The 17,740-nt window shown below is 35.2% G+C and overlaps 1 protein-coding gene across 8 annotated transcripts in view; it reads left to right on the top strand.

Annotated features, from left to right (window-relative positions):
• LOC121381918 overlaps positions 1-17,740 on the top strand; it is a 66,823-nt gene that overhangs the window by 13,669 nt on the left and 35,414 nt on the right. For 7 of the 8 annotated variants that reach the window (XM_041511336.1, XM_041511334.1, XM_041511341.1 and 4 more), the window contains exons 2-6: positions 4,409-4,713; positions 12,352-13,143; positions 13,933-14,022; positions 15,260-15,457; positions 16,203-16,482. In XM_041511336.1, coding sequence (XP_041367270.1) covers positions 4,700-4,713; positions 12,352-13,143; positions 13,933-14,022; positions 15,260-15,457; positions 16,203-16,482 — 1,374 coding nt within the window. In that variant the 5' untranslated portion in view covers positions 4,409-4,699. The remainder of the gene's footprint in view (positions 1-4,408; positions 4,714-12,351; positions 13,144-13,932; positions 14,023-15,259; positions 15,458-16,202; positions 16,483-17,740) is intronic. The other variant, XM_041511335.1, reaches the window with a different exon arrangement.

Below are 17,740 nucleotides of genomic sequence, written 5' to 3'. Positions count from 1 at the left end.
GTGTGCGTGTATATATATATATATATATATATATATATATATATATATATATATATATATATTGAAATTTTGAGACAACTGTGTCGTTCGTGTGATTTTAGTGTTTACACGAACAATTTTCTTCAGTAGTTCAGATACAAATGTAAATTTTAATGGATCACGGTAATTAAACGTGAATACAATATGAACGAATTTCGTAGCTTTTCTTCATCAAATGTCCTATCATAAATACTTTTTTTTTTTTAAATGTATGCTAGAACCAACTTGAAAGCCGTTTACATTACAACACACAACCCCATCAGTTCTTTTACAGGGGAGTACTTATTGGTGCCAAACAATAATCTGAATGAAATGATAATAGACAGGGATTTCCTGGAAGCATTGAGTTTAAATGCTTCCGGATCTGAACGGAAAGTACCGAAATTATGCGAATCCTATATCGGCCAAAATAACCAGCAATTGACAATGTAGGCCCATTATCTTATTATTTTCTTCCAAAACAGTGAATTTTTTTTTAGCCAACACATCTTTTTAAATTTTCTGACGAATGATTACAGCTTTTGCACAAACGATCGGTCGTTTATGTTGATATTGGTTTTGCATAACCGACAGACGAACGACAAAATCGTTCATGCCAAATTTTATGCCCTGTATATATATATATATTTGTGTGTGTGTGTGTGTTTACAAAGATGTCCATTATATAAAGATATTCATTATGGTGTCCACAAAAAGCAGGTTTTATGTGTTCAATGTCAGATGTCCATTTCAAAGAGCTGTGCAATATTAAGGAATCAAATCAGACAGGTTTTATTACACATTAATAAATATACCGGTAACAGAGTCTGTTGTGCTTTATGAATGGTTGTCCTGGTGATAGAAGTTTTGCTGTGTTTCAATAACTGGTCAGGTCATAATGACTGACCTGTGTTGGCTGTGAGTGTTTTATAACCGAGAACAAGTGTATACACCCACCTCGACAAGCTGGAACCATAACTTTCCACTCCACTTTTATTTACAATGTGTACACTGCAAGATTACATTAAACTGCCAAGCTGGAAAAAGGAGAGAAACCGTTTGAGCAGTGCCAAATTGGAGACAAAAAACCTCCACATTACTTGATTAATGAGGTTGTTCCATTTGACAGACTCTGCTTGTGAAAGTGGTGTTACCTACTAGGCAGTGTTTGATAAGGCTTCATTCATAATTATCGCAAATTGCATGTCCGAGATCGGTTCTGCCCGTGTTTATGGTTGCCTAGACTGGGTGTTTGCAAAGTCCTCCACATAGCAAACATATACATGTGATCAGTCGTGTTCGAAGACAGTTGTAACTTAGCACCCAAACTGGAATTCCAAACAGATGAATAAAGGCGTGGACACCCTGTTAAACGGGATTTGAGTGAATGCCGCTTTTATGCGTATGGGACTTCATTGTCTCCACACAATAGCTAGTGCAGTAGACAGTAATGGCAGTTGTGTGGATATAGAGTTAACTAATAACATAGTGTTCAGTCATTAAGTGCCCATAGTACGCTGTGCTCTATGAATTGAGGCAGGTGTTTGGTAGGAGGGAAAGGGCGTGAAGGCTCTAACAAATTGGATGGATTGGAATTTCTATGGCTTACAAATTAATCAAAGTTGTGTTGTTCCTGATGGGACTTGTGAAATGTGATTCCACATGAAAACTGACAGATTGGTGGCTTTGTGCTGAATGGTTATTAATGGTGAAATTATTATTTCAAAAATGTGATGTTAATCTGTTGATATTTATTGTGTGGAGTACTTGAGTGATGCTTGCTGTTTACTGGAAATGATTGACTTGGGATATAATTTGTGTGATGTGAAGAAATGTCTCAAGGTGCTGTTATGCATATCAAACCAAGAAAGTCTGTCAGGTAACGAAAAGAAATTTTTAAAAGAAAAATTAAAGTTTGTTTTGTTTAACAACACCACTTGAGCACATGCTGTCAAAATTTTTTTTTATTATGTCAGCCACAAATACAATCAGGTAGTGCAGGAGCATGCAAGGTAAGTTCAGGGTGGTGATTGTTATGTCTAGATGTAGGTTGCACTGCCTTGTGTGATCCACTAGGCTTCATTGAGATGCTTATTGTCCAGTGGAGAAGCAGGAGTAGGAATTTTGTTTGGCACATGCTCAGGATATACTAGTATACATGTAGCACACCAGTGCACTTGTCCATTTGTCCTAACAAGTGAAAACATTGTGGACAATTAATAATTTATAATGCTGTTTCATTTTAAGCAATAAAAAAGATTGTCCTTGCATTTAAATGAAACTAGACAAGTGAAAATATTGGTGGACAGGTAGATTTCTGGATGTACCATGTCTTGTCTGGTGGACTAAAGTAGTGTCGGAAATAGAATAAAAATTATTTTCGTCGATTTTTGTCGACATATTAAACAGACAAGTAAATTTTATGTAAATATCTATTTAATTATAGTCTACCTAATTTAGAATTTAATTGTTTTGGCTCTCATTGGTGTACATGGTGGTGTTTACTCTTGAAATTAAAAGAAAGATGTCAGTAACAGGTGATTTGTGCACTTTATTGGAACAGACTATAACACATTTTGGTCAATGTGTCAATTTCATTGCTGTTACAATATGTGAGGGACTGTTTCTGATGACAGTTTCCCCTATTTCTCTCCAAAACAAAATACTTGTAGACATTTATGAGTAACCTTTGAGCAAAACTGTCAAGAACCATTTTGAGTTTCTGGTGTATTATACCGGTATTAAAGGTGCTATCTCAAAGTTGCATAATGACAGCTATTGCAAATCATGTTTTTATTAAGTTTTGCGTTAACATTTAAAAACTATACCTTTAACTATATGCCCATAAATGATTATAGGAAATAATTTTATCTACTAGTAGAAAATACAGTTTTATTGGAGAATCTTTATCACAAATAGATGCTCACATATAACTATGATGTAGCACCTTTAAGTGGTCCAACATTGTGTAAATTTTAAATGTACTTGTATTGAATTTATATTCACTAAATATGTTGGTCATAATTAATAAATTATGCTGCAATTCAAAATAATCAGTTAACTTGCAGTTTTAAATTAAAGTTTGTTTAAGGGTAAATGAAATTGACATATCATCAAAATATGTTATAGTCTGTTCCAGTAAAGGTCACAAATCTCCTGTTTACTGACATCTTTATTTTAATTTCAAGAGTAAATACCACCTTGTACATCAGTGAGAGCCAAAACAAGTAAATGCTAAATTAGGCAGAGTATCATTAAATAGGTATTTACAAAATATTTACTTGTCAGTTTAATATGAAAGAAATAATTGACGAAAATCATTTTTATTCTATTTCCGACACTACTTTTAGTAAAACATTCTGCTTATTTTTTTCACTGTACATGTATGTTGTAGACTTTGGGAATCGTCACACATGGTTTGGTGTGTTAGTACTGACTGAAAAAAAAAGAAACCCATTGTTACCAGATAGGCATGCAGAGTTAACCTCTAGTACATACTTTCATACAGACAAGACAGCACACAGCAAATCCTTTGACACATCAGAACTAATCCTGTACAGTACAGTGAGTTTACCTAGGGGATTAGTCCAATCAGAACACAATACCTTGGGCAGGTGCACTGTCACAGTCACATCATATCCTATCTACTATGGTGTGTGTGGTTTAATGCTTCAGTCTCATGTAGATTTTCAATATTTTCAAATTTACCTGTAGGCTATACAAGATTTTTTTTTTTTTTTTTTTTTTCTGTGATGCAACATTCTTCAATGTCCTTTAATCTTATAATCTACATCACATTCAAATGCAGTTTGGGTGAAATTGACATGTTTTGCAGACTATACATATTTATTGATTCTGCACATAAATAAATCAGTTTCGTAATTATTAATGAAAATAAAAATTATGATGTATTGGTACTGCCTTTGTGTAAAAACTGGTTTCTCCAAAAATAATCCTTATCTAAAAAAATAGAAAGTAAACAGAAAAATCTACATCACATTTTATTGCTGAATCTCTCGTGGTTTTAAAGCCTACCTCTCCCTTCTTTATAAACCTTTTTTCTTTTTTAGGTGAGGTTTTTTTTTTTGCAGGCAAATGTTTACACCCCCAAAAATAAATTAATAATAATAATAAACAAAAACCCCCCCCCCCCCCCAATGTTTAATAAAAATGCCTAAATAAATAACTAAAATAATAAAAACCTACCCTACTCCAGGTATAGGTCTATATTGTTATTGAAATAGTATACACATATAGTTCAGACTAAGACCAACCTCAATGTTTTTTGTTTTGTTTATTTTTGTTTTGTTTATTTTTGTTTTTATTTATTTATTTACTTTTTTCTGTTTTTTGGCACTCACGCAGTTTTTTTTTTCTTTACTTGAGCCAGTTGAGGAAAGCTGGGCAGTCCTATTGATTGGCCTGTTCCAGGAGCTGTTGAAAACGTTGTATGGAAGCGTTCGTTCAACTGGCATTGCTCTTCATGCAGCATGCGCGCCGACGATGATGTATAACCACCGGTCGTGTAACTGTCTTCTTATGGAAAATGCAACTGATAAAACCCCTTTAAAAATAAAAGGACCGTGTTGGTTTCAAGGGACATCACTCTTGTTTATTTACGGTCGTCGTCGTCTGCTATGGACGGATCGGTCGAGACACAACTGTCAACGCTGCTTGTACAATGGACAGAAAACGGTAAATAAAATAAGATCAAATACAATCATTAGTCAAAATATGGGTGACTAAACAACCCTTTCGGTATTGTGAAACAATTGTAGGAGTGGTGAAAATCCGCGTTCAATACAAGACTTCGTTTTCGAGGCTGCAAGTGCAAGGAAACTCGTCAATTGCAGTTTGGGACGCGATTCGTGGTTTCGGTTATTTATTATGTTGATACTTATTGTGGATTACAGCTCCAATATTAGAGTACTTTGACTTTAATTTGAATAAAACATTTTCTTTTAGGTAGTTTTACTTTCATTTGAATAATCTGACTTCCATTTGGGTAATTTGTCAGACTGGAAATCCGTTAACATCGACGTCCCAAACTGCGTTCGGCTAACATACAAAACACGAATAGGCTACTATAGGCCTACTTACGGAAAGAATATTCTATATTTTTCAATTACATGAAATTAAATATATTCCAATCAGTTAACGAAAAAATACAACAACATGGACGTAAAACGAATCCATTCTAGTAAACAAAAGTGTAACACCATTAATAAACAAGATTTTAAGTGTGGTTTTTAACTGTGTTCAGTTTGGAAAAAAAATAAACTGCGCATGCGCAGTTAGTCACTTAATTTTTTTAAAGTCACTACATGGTAAAATATTCATTTCTGAAATATGCACAGAGGACAATACTTTAAAAAAAAAAAAAATTAAAAGAAAAAGGAAAAATTCAGTTTGTCAATAGCCCGAGTACTCTGACTGTAAGAGAGCTAGACGGACATTTAGACATAAATACGCTCTCATTACAGTCAGAGACCAAGCTATGTAATTTTTTGGCAATCGACAACCACCAAAAAGTCATCAAAGGTTTCCGCTCTCATACCACAACAATCCTATATTTGACGTCAAATACATTTACATCGACCATTTTCGAGTTCCTTGATTAAAAAAATTCAGATATTAATTACTAATACACACACTACAGAAAGAAACCCGACAGCACCCACATTTAGCTAATCTTAAGCAAACTCCGGACAGCAGAATTCTAAGTTTGCCAACCTATAGCATGACATTGCGTCACATGATCACCCACGCAGCCATTCCATCTTCCAGGGGCCGTATCATACAGTAATAAGACAAGTGCCCAACAATCACCCAAAAAAGTTTGTTTTGTGTAACGACACCACTAGAGCACATTGATTCATTAATCATCAGTTATTGGATGTCAAATATTTGGTAATTTTATCATCATGTAATTTTTTGGGCATCACCGGCCACCAAAAAGTAGTCAAACAGTGTTCGAGATTAAAAAAATTGGCCAGTATCCCAGTTGGATACTAACATTTCAAAATCTGGTATCCCACCTGAGAATTTAGTATTATAATGGTATCCCGGTGGGATACTGGGTTCTTGAAGTCTGGTATCCAAAATTAAATTATGGTATACCCGGGATATCAGGATACCGTTAATCTCGAACACTGGCCAAAGATTTCTGCTCTAATACCACAACAATCCAATATTTGACGTCAAATACACTTACATCGACCATTTTCGAGTTCCTTGATTTGTCAAGAGCAGACAGTTTTCCCCCATGATTGCTAACAGCACTTGATGTCAATACAGATACCAAAAGTTTAGTTCATCAAGATTATCTTGATAAACTAAGATACTACTGAGATACTAGATAGGCATTACGTTCAATTCAGTGAAGTTTGTCAAATATAAATTTTCTAATGAACTGATTTTTAATTAAAACAGTTTATACATTCAGAATTATTTACAGTTGTTATGAATGGACTATTCTACTGTTCACCACAGTAGGGGCACAAAAATGCAGCATACCTTTTGCAAATCAAATATAGTAATTGGAAAATAAATCTAAAAACAGGGGGCACATGTGAGGTCATGTGACACACACCGATTTTAAGTCAATTTCACGTGGACCCGATACTGGTAATTTTAAGGAATAAACGAACACAACTTGGTGAAATTAATGGTTTTAGGAGTTTCATATTTAGATACTTACTTGTCTGTACTTCATTGTTTATGGAAATGTTCCCAAACTGTGAAGAAAAACTTCACAAATGAACAACAAGCAGACGACAACAAATCAGATGTTGATTGAGTGAACCGTGCATGAGAAAACAAACCGAACAGAGTCAGAAGCATAATGCAGTTAGGGACGTTAACGATATATCATATGTGTTTGTTGGGTAAACCATGCCCCAGTTATTGGTCATCTCACCCGAATTCCACAATATTGTATTTACAGTTACATGCCAGTTTCAGCCCATAGGATTTAAAATTTCATGGGAAATACTTTTTCGGTTCCGTGCATTGTGATCATGGGAGCCCATCGGAAACTGTTTATTATTTTTGTTCAATAATTGTACTCGATGTAATAATCATGGGAAATGAAATTTCGGTTCCGTGAGTTTACCGACACGGTACCGGAAACAATCGTTTCCATGAAATCTGAAGGCCTGCCGTTTACATGACTGTTGAAAAAGGATGTCTTGTACCATCATTTGATGTATCGGTTTCGTGAGTTTACTTACACGGTACAGGCTTTTCCCCAGGATGTTTTTTAAGGCGCTTACATTTTTAGCATCAGTATAACACAAATCAAGCCAAAATAAGTGGGGTAGTGTTAAGTGTTTGCCTTCAATCCAGCTAATCATGCTCTTTTTTAAAGTAACCCATCAATTCCCCACCCCCAACAATTTCATAATTTGTGCCATGTTGTTGCTGTTGATTTCAGCGTCGTGTTAAATGCTTGTTGTGATTTCTGCTTGTAAAATACCTAGGCTAAGAATACCGACTTCACCGTATATTCCATTTATAAAATAAATTTAAAAAACCGTTAATCAAATAAAAATTTACGGTCTTTTTAAAATCCAGCTAACTTATTAAAAGTCACCTCACAGTCTTACAAATATATATCTAACATTATCTAACGAATATGATTATTGTACGTTTAACTGCAATTTGTATAAATACTGCATGTTCATTTCCCGCGATCGCGATCTCTCGACCATAGGTACAAAATTAACAAAGACAAAGGAAATAAATGAAACTGCCGTTAGGTATTCATTGATGACTATTGTTTTTCTGCAAATTTACATCAAGATTTACTTCTGTGTAATCGTATTGTTCAGTGTCCGCAACGAAGCCTCTTGACACGTGGGTGTCAGCTGACTTTGAAGTGTGACGTATATTCGCGTCGAGAGCTTTCCTCGGTTCAGCCAACGAACGTTCTTCCTAACGTTTGCGAACTATTTGATTGGTGTCCGTCTTGTCCATTTGGTTTAACGTGAAGCACACAAACCACTGTAGCGAACGTTTTGTTTTCGCTCAGTCTGGCTGAACTCAGCTCTTGGGATAGCCTACATGTCTTTCGGCCCTGAACTGGCATGTGTATTCAAATTGACACGCATGGTCGGTTTGTTTTTATTACTTTGGTTCAAAGACTTTACAAAGTTAAAATAACAAGTTACAGATATTTCATACGTTGAATTACCGTCACATTGCTGTCATACATGTCGAATGCATGCCGTTAAAATTAATAACGGTGATTATTAAAATAAACAAACATCATAATGCCTACGCTGTATTTTGTATTTTTTCGTTAGCTATTACGCTAATTGAATATTTGGTATTATTATGTTTGAGCTGTCGGATAGATTATGTAACCATTTGTTCACATCAGAAGATAGAAAATGGTTTAGCCAAAATTTTAGCCACTTAAAATTTGTATTAGCTATTTAAAAAAAAAAATAATAATAATTAGCCAATGGCTAATTTGGCTACCGACAGCACGAGTCTTGGATGTTTTCAGTGTGCGGGAGTTTTGGGATGGGGGTGGTAGGATAGAAATGATTGATTGCCAACTTAACTGTACTTTTAAAAAATGCTTCAACTATCGTACCGGCCTCGGTGGCGCAGTGGTTAAGCCATTGGACTACAGGCTGGTAGGTACAGGGTTCGCAGCCCGGTACCGGCTCCAACCCAGAGCGAGTTCTTAAGGGCTCAATGGGTAGGTGTAAGGCCACTACACCCTCTTCTCTCTCACTAACGACTAACCAACTAACAACTAACCCACTGTCCTGGACAGACAGCCCAGATAGCTGAGGTGTGTGCCCAGGACAGCGTGCTTGAACCTTAATTGGATATAAGCACGAAAATAAGTTCAAAATCAAATCAAAATCAACTATCGTTTATTCTGTCAATGGGCATCTTCTTTGATCTGCCTTGAAGCTTGATTGCTCGGCATGGGAATCCCGTTACGTGTAAGCGCCTTCCTGACGGATTAGCGGTCCCAGTAGATGATGATGATGATAAGTTGTTTAACGTGCCCATATACCACTTGGGTTTCGAACACGTCCCAGTAGGTGTGGTAAAATTACAAAACACCAGTTGTGAGCAGACGACTGGTCCATTGTTAGGTATTTAGGAAGTGTTTTACCTGTCATAGTAATTAGGTGTGCTTGACATACTGGTACACAAGTTGTTTGCAAGAGGTAGTCGACTGCCACGCTCGCACTTGTGAAAATTGTTTTTCTAAAGCACTTCAAATCAAGGCGTAGCGGCAATTGATTTAAGGCACTTCCACGCCGTCAAAACGCTTACTTTACGGACCAAGGCGTGTCGGGCCGCTACGCCTAACGGCCCTGGGGAAACTCTTGCGGTACCGGAAACAATCGTTTCCATAAAATCTGAAGGCCTGCCGTTTACATGACTGTTGAAAAAGGATGTCTTGTACCATCATTTGATGTATGTATTTTTATACATGAAAAATAAATGACTGAAGTACAGGTTAACTTGTCTTAAGTAGCCACACAAGGTGAAAGTAACGTTTGCTTTGTTTAACACCAGTAGACATATAGTCTTAGAGAGGAAACCTGCTACATTTTTCTATTAGTAGCAAGGGATCTTTTATATACAACATCCCACAGACAGGATAGCATGTACCACAGCCTTTGATATACCAGTTGTGGTGCACTGGCTGGAATGAGATATAGCCTAATGGGCCACTGATGGGGATCGATCCTAGACTGACCATACATCAAGTGAGCGCTTTACCACTGGGCTACTTCCTGCCACCAAGCCACACAAGGAGTAGACATTTAAGACAGGTGATGGCTGAATTCAGGTTTCCACTTTTACAGTCTTTAAAAATGTAGGGTTTTTTCTTTTTCTTTTTACAATCTGTACTGCTAATTAATGGATATGTGCAGTATACTTTACAGTACTAGAAATAGCGACCAGCAAAAAGCAGTCAATGTTTTAGACCTAGCAAGTGAAATAAAAATTCACCTGCTAAAATTACCAAAACATCGCAGGTCATTTTTCAAGAGACGGATATATGTCCGATCATCTCATCTTCTATTTAGATGGGGCTGAGCTCATGATTCTGTTATATTTTAATTATATAATGCTCTAAAATACAACTCAGAGGTCCGAATTTTTCACACAGCCTCCACTCTACCCATGTTGTCATATTTCTAGCAGGCCATATTTTTTTTAGTCCCCTACCAGTCCAACTGGAGGGGGACTATAAGTTTCATCTCCGTCTTTCTGTCTGTCTGTCTGTCTGTCTGTCCATCCCTCCCACATATGTTTTCCGGATGCTGAAACTTTGTGTATAGCTTCATCATGTACAGGGTTTTTGCAAGAAGGTAAAATGCGTATGGCGCCATAACCAAAATGTTTTGCAGATATTTTTTTTTTAAGTTAACCTTTTGACAAAATTAATTACTTGTATCATTACTGTATGATTTTTTTTAAACCCTAAACCTAACCCATTTTCTTTCTGGGGGAGACCCTTCATACTCTCTTGACTTTGGTTGGATTCAATTCCATAGTGCCATACCCAAAAATTTCTTTCTGGGTGATATATATTTATTATTAAAAATAAGTTACTGGTATTAAAAGGTTAGCAAGTACTACTTGAAAATATGGCTAATAAGGTTCAAAGGTTTATTACTTATGTTTTAATACAGTAAATTTAAATTGTGGGATGAGTTGACAACACAGATGGGGGGGGGGGGGAGGGGGGCAAATTGATCAACCACTGGGGTGAGTTATTAGATGGAAAGTTGGTTTTGTGATGAGTTGACCTGCTCCCACTGAAAAGACATTGAATGTGCACACTGATATTCTGAAAAAGATACTGTATTTGATATGTAATATTAGTTATCAACAACACTCTTTAAGTTGGAAACATGTTAGAATGACATTAAACTCAGGACAGTCTCTTTAATAATATAAATTTTCTGAAAACTATAACAGCTGCAGTATCCTACTACAAACTAACTTTCATAATGTTTTTTATAGATATAAAACTCAATACTGTTGGTATACTGACGTGGATTTATCCAGGTGTTGTGTGGGTCCGAACATAGGCCCCTTCCCTTTGTGCTAATTTCCCCAATCCCATCAGACATGGGACCATGGCAAACAATCCAGTGACATACAGCAATAAAATTTATAAGTAAATGTCTACAATAAACTGGAGTTTATCCTGGCTTTAATGAATACATGGAAAATCAAAAGAAGTGAACTAATTTCAAGGCTTCTGTTTATGTCAGAGATATAGAAGTTACATATAATCTTCAGGGTGTTAAAAACAACATTTTGTAAATCTTCTAGTTGTACCAAACACTGAAGATAATGTACTGAATTGAACATTTTCCCATGAAGATGCTGTTCAAATACACTATACTGGCTAGTATAATATACATTGTGCTCAAACATTTCTAAACCTTTAAATGATCCAAGGTATCTGCATATGTTGGGGCGGGATGTAGATTAGAGGTCGAGTGCTCGCTTGAGGTGTGATGGCGACAGGATCAATCGCCTGTGATGGACTTTTTGTTTTTGCTCTTCTCAGCCTGTGCCTTGTAATTAGTAAATCAAAAGCCATGGTATGTGCTGTCCTGTCTGTAGGAAAGTTAATACATAAAAAAAGTTGCCTTGTTTCTTTTTTAGTAGAAGCCTGTATGCAGACATTAAATTAATCCTATATTAGAAACCAAATAGCTGTAACTTAAACTATGCTGAAATGTTGTTAAACAAATGAGGAATTCATTTCCAAATTTTTAAGTTAGCAGTTAGGATATATTGATATTGGTACAACTCGATATGAAAAAGTTTCAATAAAAATGCAATCAATGTCCCTTGAACAGGATGTTAAAAGTACATTTCATGTGATATATATGATACGACATGTTCCAGCAAAACTGTTTTTCTAAAAAGTAAGTGTCTTGGTTTTGGACATTCAAACCTCACTGTGGTGCAGGGGTGTAACAGTCTCTTTGAGAATGGCCAATACAGCACAAATTGAAGTTTAGAGTAAAAGTCAGTATCTATCTGTGATATTTGTATTTGTATTTTTGCACAGTTCTTTACACTGTTTTTATTTATATCTTGAATTTTTCTGTTGGATGTTGATCATCACCGTATTTGTTTCCATTACCATAGTTTGACACCCAATAACCGATGTATTTTTCGTGCTGGGGTGTCGTTAAACATTCATTCATTCATTCAATGGACATTCAAATGGTCCTTTCCTGTCTTGAACATGTAAACAATAAAGATATTGAATAACATGCATGCCATGTTTGATGATAATATAAATATTTTAATATTTTCTTTCAGATTTTCTGATGGAGTAAAAGATTCACAGCTTTCTGAACCCCAAGAAAGTTTTCTTACAGAAGAACCTCATAAAAATGAACCTTTTCCAAATGAGGAGCAGATTGGTATTATAGTTATCTATCCTCCAGATATAGATGGTGAGACAAAAACTTTTGAGTACTTAAAACCAAAAGAAGGATTTCTGGAACATCTGTTGGAAGTAGACAAAATAGAAAACGGACACACAAAACCTTCACCCATAGCTGTAGATGACAAAGACAGAATATTACCACAAGATAGAAAGTTATGTTCACTATCATCTTTTGTTGAAACCAGGAACTATCTAGCTGAGAGGGGAGTTGTTATAACCCCAAGGAGTTCTCATGAATACAAGTTGTTCACAGTAAAAGGTGGAAAAATATTTTCGGAAAACAAAGATATATTGCAAAATTGTAATGAACCTTATGACACGAGCGGTACAAGGATTGAATTAAGATTAAACCAAACTGCAAATCCAACAGTTGTATCATCTCTCCCAGGTGCTTTGTCTGACCCGTGTGCGCGATCACCAGCTTCCATTAACAAGATGAGCTACACAATTGACGGTTATACATCGGCATCGTCGTCACGGCTGCTGCAGGAGGAACTGCGCCAACTGAACGAACGCTTCATGTCGTATATACAGCGCGTTCGACAGCTTGGTGAACAGGCCAGTCAGGGCGACTGCTCAGCTTTACTCACGTCAACAAAAAGTCTCGAGCAGGAAATAAACAACTTAAAAAATCTGTATGAGCAGGAATTGCAGAAACTAAGGTTGGTATGAATTGTACTTTGAAGTTTGTGTGGGTTGTGGAAATCCTGAACAGACATGGAATTTGAAAATCTCATTTTCCAGGATTGGAAATGGTAATGAAAATGCCTTTAATAATGGATTGAATTTGGGTGTTAAACCCTGTAGTAACAATTTAGACATTTGAATGGGGTAAGGATAAAATTTATAATTTTCCAACTTAGATTTTTCACTTTTATTATTGGATAAAATGAGTTTCCTGTAATTTGTTTTTACTAACATAAAGCAACATCTCCCCACCCCCCACCCCCACTCCAACTCTCTCTCTCTCTCTCTCTCTCTCTCTCTCTCTCTCTCTCTCTCTCTCTCTCTCTCTCTCTCTCTCTCTCTCTCTCTCTCTCTCTCTCTCTCTCATATATGCAAAGCTTCATGTTTCACGTCTTCTCCTGACTTCTGCTTCTGAATGTTAATGAACAACCCTTTTTACATAATAATGTAAGGTTAATCTTATCTGCTGTTGATGATCATACTTATTAGAAAAATGATCGGACCAATTGATGTCACAGTTGCTGCATTGCTTTTTACCAATTCTTTAGGGTGCTTACTTCTATTGTCTCTTTAATATGCTTCTCAGTAAGACATGCATACTGTAACAAGTCGTACAAATTACTTATACATGTAAAATTCAGACATGAAACCCATGCTATTATAAAGGTACTAATACAAAGTGTTGTATTCATATGTTGTATCAGGAATTGAGCACTACCAGTACAAATATATGATGTTTTACATATTATACTTGATTGTTTCAGGGATGAGATGGAAGCTTTGAATAAGGACAAGGCATGTTATCAAGTCCAGAGCAACAAACATCAACAGGTGGCTGCCGAGCTACAGGAAAGGTGAGAACTTGATTTTGATTAAATACAGAATTAAAAGAAAAATGGGTACCAACTTGCTTATTGATAAAATGGTGAGTCGGCTTTTATTACACCGTGGTATGATACCCATGTGATATTTTCAGTCTTTGAAATACTCCTTTTGAGGGGTCATGACCTCCAAACAGCATATCCACTGTGTCACATATGGTAGTATGAATGCCATGTAGAACGTTATGCAAAAATGTGCACCTGATTCTTTTGATTCATTTTTTATAATCAGAAATATACTTCTTGTCAATCTCTATAATTAATATCAGATGCATAATTTAACAACATACATATTTTAATACTTTTGTTTAGCCTTGAATATGTTAATTGTATTGTTTGTGTAAAATTCTTTATGAGATGTGTGGCGTAGGAATGCAAAGTTTCATTAATAAAATAGTTAAATCAAGTGACCACCACATGACATCACTTTGCTAAATGACGTCATTTCAGTAAGACGTCATCTTCCCCGGTATCAGGTCTTTGCATTTCCATGTCTTGTTTAGTTATGTTGGAAATAATGCTGTTCGATTTAAAAACACAAGTTGTAATATAAACAAGTCTTACACAGGAACTCATTAAGTTTTCTATATTTAACAAGAGTAGACAGTTTTTTTACAATATATTTTCGTCTTTCTGTATGTCCCACTTTTGAAGAAAGAAGGTTTGAAGTGTTTTACATTTAGAATTGGTTGTTATTCTCACACTTCTAAATTTAACACTTAGAATGTGTGTGTGTGTGTGTATATATATATGCAGTGCCTAATGATGGTGAGTCTTGTACACTGTCAGTTTTGTTAACCACAATTTTATTTTGTTTCCTTATCCATAACATGTTCAGTGCACAATTGTAAACCTTATATGTTTTGGAGTCTTACATGATGTATATGCAGTGATAAAAAAAAAGTACATCTATAACCTTTTGTTTTGCTATAGTCTGTATATTATATTATGGCTGTTGTTTTCCAGTTGTCTGTATCTTATAATCAATGACACATTTTACTAAAGCTATTTTGTTTTCCTATATTCTGTACATAGATATATATGTTGCATTTGCAGTACTATAAAACTTTCATGTCACTTTTGTTTTCCTGTTAGGCTGTATGTTATTGATATTCACTGATCAGAATTTTATGAAGCTCTATTGTTTTCTGTCATCTTTTATATTATGGATATTATGTGATACATGTACTAGTATATGAATAAACCCCAGGTTTTTGTACAGAATGTCGGGAGAGGTTGACAAGAACCGGAAACTGAGAGATGAGCTTAACAGCCTCCAGAGAAAGGTTGTCCATCTTGATGCAGAACTACATGGTAGCAGCCGGGCCAATGAGATGCCCTCTGATTCCATCAGTTTCCAGAGAACTATTGAAAACCTCAGAAGAGAAAATGAAGTCTGGCAGAAAAGGTAAATAGTAAATATGTACTTTTAGTTTTCCAGAGATTGGCTGTGGGAATCATTTCTTTTATTTGCATATGTTTTTAAAAGCAATTGCAGCTCATCAGTTATACATTTTACCAAAATATAAAAATACATGACCAATGAAAGATGTAATATATGAATGAATGAATAAATAGAGATTCATCTGCTAAAATTAATCAAAACATTGCAGGTCGTTCATTTATCATGTGATTTTGTTATATTTTAATTTTATAATGCTCCAAAATACATCTCAGAGGTCCTAATTACAAAAAGGTACCAAGCTGAAAATTTCATAGCTCATCCACCCAACCCACCCAAAAATATTGAGAGAAAGCATCAAAAGTCTTCTGAAATCTCCTTTGTACTATTTCAGACATTTAACATTGCAATCTAAATTGGCCACAATTATTTTCTAAAATATTTTAGGAAACAGATACAAAAAAAAGAAGAGAGAAAATGTGAACATATATATAGGTTTTTAGCATCAAGAAGCCATTATTTGTTGTCATGACCAATTGGGGTATATTTAGGCTTGGCTATAATTGCTACTGGACTAAGTGGTCTTATTTCAAGCTGTATCGAAATCTCTGATTAAAATAAATACTGTGCATAGTACATTCCATCTACTTGTGCCATGAATCATAAAAATTAAATGTACCATGACAAGAGTGTTTTATTATTTCTAAATCTCACAGTATACATTTTTTTACAAATTATTTCAATCTTTTAGATACGAACATGAACAGATAGCTCGGCAGCAGGCAGAAGATCTGATACAACAGATAATGAAGAAAGTTGAATTCAATGAACAGGTCTACAAGCAACAGCTCAAAGACCTGAACGAACGGAATAATGGTGCCGTAGCGACCATCATGTGCCTGGAGACGAAGATCCGTGAGCTTACCAATAATGACAACTCTGTCTCAGATATGCTTAAGCAAGTCCGGGAGGTAGCTGAATCTGAACTCAATAAATACAAGATGGAAACAGAGGCACAGCAGTTTCGAGATGTAAGATTTGTAAGAATTAGAACTTTAGGCAATTTGCTAGGAAAGTAATTCATAGCTATTTACTTGTGAGAGATATTATGGTAAATAAAAAGAAGTAGATCTACTTCTTTTTATTTAGTTGTATCTTTTTTTACAATGTATCCCATAAATAACAGGCCACTGGCCATATCACTAGCTAATTGCATTTCTCTGCCTATACAATAAAATGGGTTTTTTTAAATATTAGCAGTTAAATTTTATGGTTAATTAAATGTTTGCATTATTCTACAATAGTTCAGTTTGATTTTACTGAAATAACTATAATTACTGGACTTTTAGTTATTTAAGTTTGTAAGATTAAGGAAATAAATTTTAAAATCCCTGAAAATGGCCTTGTCCATAGCATGATTAAGATTCATTGATTTGTCCATATGAGTTAACTCCCCTTTTTTCTGTGTTTTGTTCTAACATTTTGGTCACAGTCATCTAGATGTTTTAACCTTAAAACATACTTTTCAAGCTTTTACATTTCTCTTAAGACTGTGTTTTCTCATTATTGCTTAGTACTATTTTATAAAATCATCCCCCATTTGTCCTCTGTATTATTTTTTCTTTGTGAACCATTAGACATTTTCAGCAATAATTCTTTTCTATTTCACTGAAAGTTAAACTTTATATTGTTGGAGGGGGTGGGATCCAGCTCAGTCAGTAGAGTACACCCCTGAGGTGCATGCATCATAAGATCGAGCCACCTCATTGGACCTATTCTCTGATTGGGCTTTTTTCCGTCCAATGACTGGTATTTAAAAGGTGGTGGTATGAGCTGTCCTGTCTATGGGGAAATGTACATAAAGCATCATTTGCTGATAATGGTGTCAATAATTACCAAATATTTTACATCCACTAGCTGATGATTAATATATCAATGTGCTCTAGTGGTACTGTTAAACAAAACAAACTATATTTTTGGACCCTCCCTTCACATTCATATCCTCATTCAAATCCAGTTATTTTAAGCACTATTCAAATAATAATCAATTTTAAGATATACCTTTGTTGTTGATTTTGTGTTTGTTAAAATAATTATGATGTATTGAGTTATCACTGACTCAAGTTTCTTAACAAATTGATTTAAATATTATTTATATATTCATAATATGTGCTATTGTTCCTCATGCTATACATATTACATGTATGTTGATGTTGTTTCTTTGAATGTATGTATGTATAATATCATGTATAGATTAGAGAGGGCCTCATGGGAGACCAGTCACCTTGT

Source organism: Gigantopelta aegis, chromosome 9, assembly GCF_016097555.1.
Source record: "Gigantopelta aegis isolate Gae_Host chromosome 9, Gae_host_genome, whole genome shotgun sequence".
Classification (NCBI taxonomy): domain Eukaryota; kingdom Metazoa; phylum Mollusca; class Gastropoda; order Neomphalida; family Peltospiridae; genus Gigantopelta; species Gigantopelta aegis.
Note: the sequence above shows the minus strand (reverse complement) of the source record. Positions and strands in the feature narration are given on the sequence as shown.